The following is a 1,932-nucleotide window of genomic DNA, read 5'->3' on the forward strand; positions in this document are numbered from 1 at the left end:
GAGGAAGAGGGTAGGAAAGGTGAGAGGGAGAGAGGGAGAAGGAGAGAGGAGAGAGAGGCAGGGGGGGAGAGATCGAGGGAAAGGAAGGAGGGAGGGAGGGTGAGAGGAGAGAGAGAGAGATAGAGAGAGAGACAGAGAGAGAGAGATAAAGAGAGACCTGCACTCCCAGTACAATACAATACATTGCTGGTGGGAGAGAGGGAGAAGGAGAGAGGGAGAGAGAGGAAGGGGGGAGAGATCGAGGGAAAGGAAGGAGGGAGGGAGGGTGAGAGGAGAGAGAGAGAGAGAGAGAGAGAGAGAGAGAGAGAGAGAGAGAGAGAGAGAGAGAGATAAAGAGAGACCTGCACTCCCAGTACAATACAATACACTGCTGGTGGGTTAGAGGGGCAAAGAGGGTGGTTGTAAACCGGGTGGGAGCCAAGGTTTGGCTCTGCTGGCTGGCTCGTCCCTGGCATGTCTTCATCGCAAGGTGGCCTCCTCATCCGTGTCTTCCTCGAAATCTTTGACGTCAGCACTGGTGGACTGCCTGGCCCAGGCTCCCCTTTCGGCCTCTCGTTCTTTATGCGACTTGAATCTCCCAACGAAAATTTTGCGGTAGTTCAGGAACATGCCATTCATCGCATCAATGGCTCGCTCTGCGGACTCCTGCTTCTGGAAGTGCACAAACCCGTAGCCCTTGGGCCCCTTTTCGTCGCAGGCCACTTTGCAGGACAGGATGTTGCCAAACGCCGAGAAGATGTTGTACAGCGCCTTGTTGTCGATGGTCTTGCCCAGGTTCTTGATGAAGACGTTGCCCACCCCACTCTTGCGGAGCGAGGGGTCCCGCTGGGACCACATGATGCGCACGGGCCTGCCCTTGATCACATCAAAGTTCAGGGTTTCCAGGGCCCGCTTGGCATCCACCGGTTGCTGGTAGTTGACGTACGCGTAGCCCAACGAGCGGCGGGTGATCTTGTCCCTGCAAATGCGGATGGACAGGATGGGCCCGGCCGGGCTGAACTTCTCATACAGCATTGCCTCTGTCACTTCAGGATGCAGGTCGCCCACGTACAGCGAGGCCATAGGAAAGTCTGGGTTGCCTTCGGAGCCCCGGCTGGTCTCCGCATCCACATCTGCAGCCGCCGCTGCCGCCGCCGCCGCAGCCGCCGCTGCCGCCGCCGCCGCCGCAGCCACGCCGCCGCCACCTCCGCATCCGCATCAGCCTCCCCGAGGAGGGCGCCGCAGCCTCCGCTACTGCCGCGGCTGCTGCTGTGGCGGCGGCGGCTTCAGCCGCGCTGGCCTCCACAACCGCTGCCGCCAGGGCGGCCTCCGCCTTCCCCCACTGCCAGGGCCGCCGTCGCCTCCCCCTGGGTGGCCTCCCCCACTGCCTCCTCTACTGAGGCCTCGGCCTCCACCTCTGCCTCCACCTCTGCTTCCGCCTCAGCTACGGAGGCCTCCGCCACAGCCTCTGCCACGGTCGCCGCCGCAGCCTCGCCGCCGCCGCGCCGCCGCGCTGCCGCCACCGCCGCCGCCACTGTCGCCGCTGTCGCCACGGTCGCCGGTGCCACCAGGCCGCTGCCGCGACCTCCCTTCCCGCGAGCTGGGGGACGGAGGGGCGGGAAAGGGCAGGAGGGCGTGTGGGCGCTGGAACCCGGGCCGGGGGGCGCGAGCGGGAGCTGGGGCCGGGACCCGGGGCCCGGGGCCACCGATCCGGCGAGTCCAGGTCACTTGGAATAGCAAGCGAGCGCTGAGGAGAGCGCGTGGTGCGAGTCGCGCAGCCTGCAGCTGCTGCTGCCGCGCCGCTCAGTCGTGGGCTAGTGTGCGGGGCGCGGGCGGGCGGCGTGTGGTGGGGGGCGGGGGGTGTTGGCGTCTGTGGTCCGGGCAGCTGGGCAGGCTTCTGTCTCTTTGGTTCCCCTGTGGCTGCCGCGTGGCTGTGGGGCCGCAGGCTGTGGG

General features: G+C 65.5%; 1 protein-coding gene across 1 annotated transcript; it reads right to left on the bottom strand.

Annotated features, from left to right (window-relative positions):
• Window positions 1–296: 296 nt before the first annotated feature.
• Window positions 297–1,128, bottom strand: LOC119878892 (polyadenylate-binding protein 1-like 2). Its single transcript, XM_038589432.1, has one exon. The coding sequence runs from the start codon at window positions 1,060–1,062 to the stop codon at window positions 460–462; it is 603 nt and encodes a 200-aa protein (XP_038445360.1). The 5' UTR covers window positions 1,063–1,128; the 3' UTR covers window positions 297–459.
• Between the last annotated feature and the right edge of the window lie 804 nt (window positions 1,129–1,932).

Source organism: Canis lupus, unplaced genomic scaffold (assembly GCF_011100685.1).
Source record: "Canis lupus familiaris isolate Mischka breed German Shepherd unplaced genomic scaffold, alternate assembly UU_Cfam_GSD_1.0 chrUn_S2038H2237, whole genome shotgun sequence".
In the NCBI taxonomy this organism is placed as follows: Eukaryota; Metazoa; Chordata; class Mammalia; order Carnivora; family Canidae; genus Canis; species Canis lupus.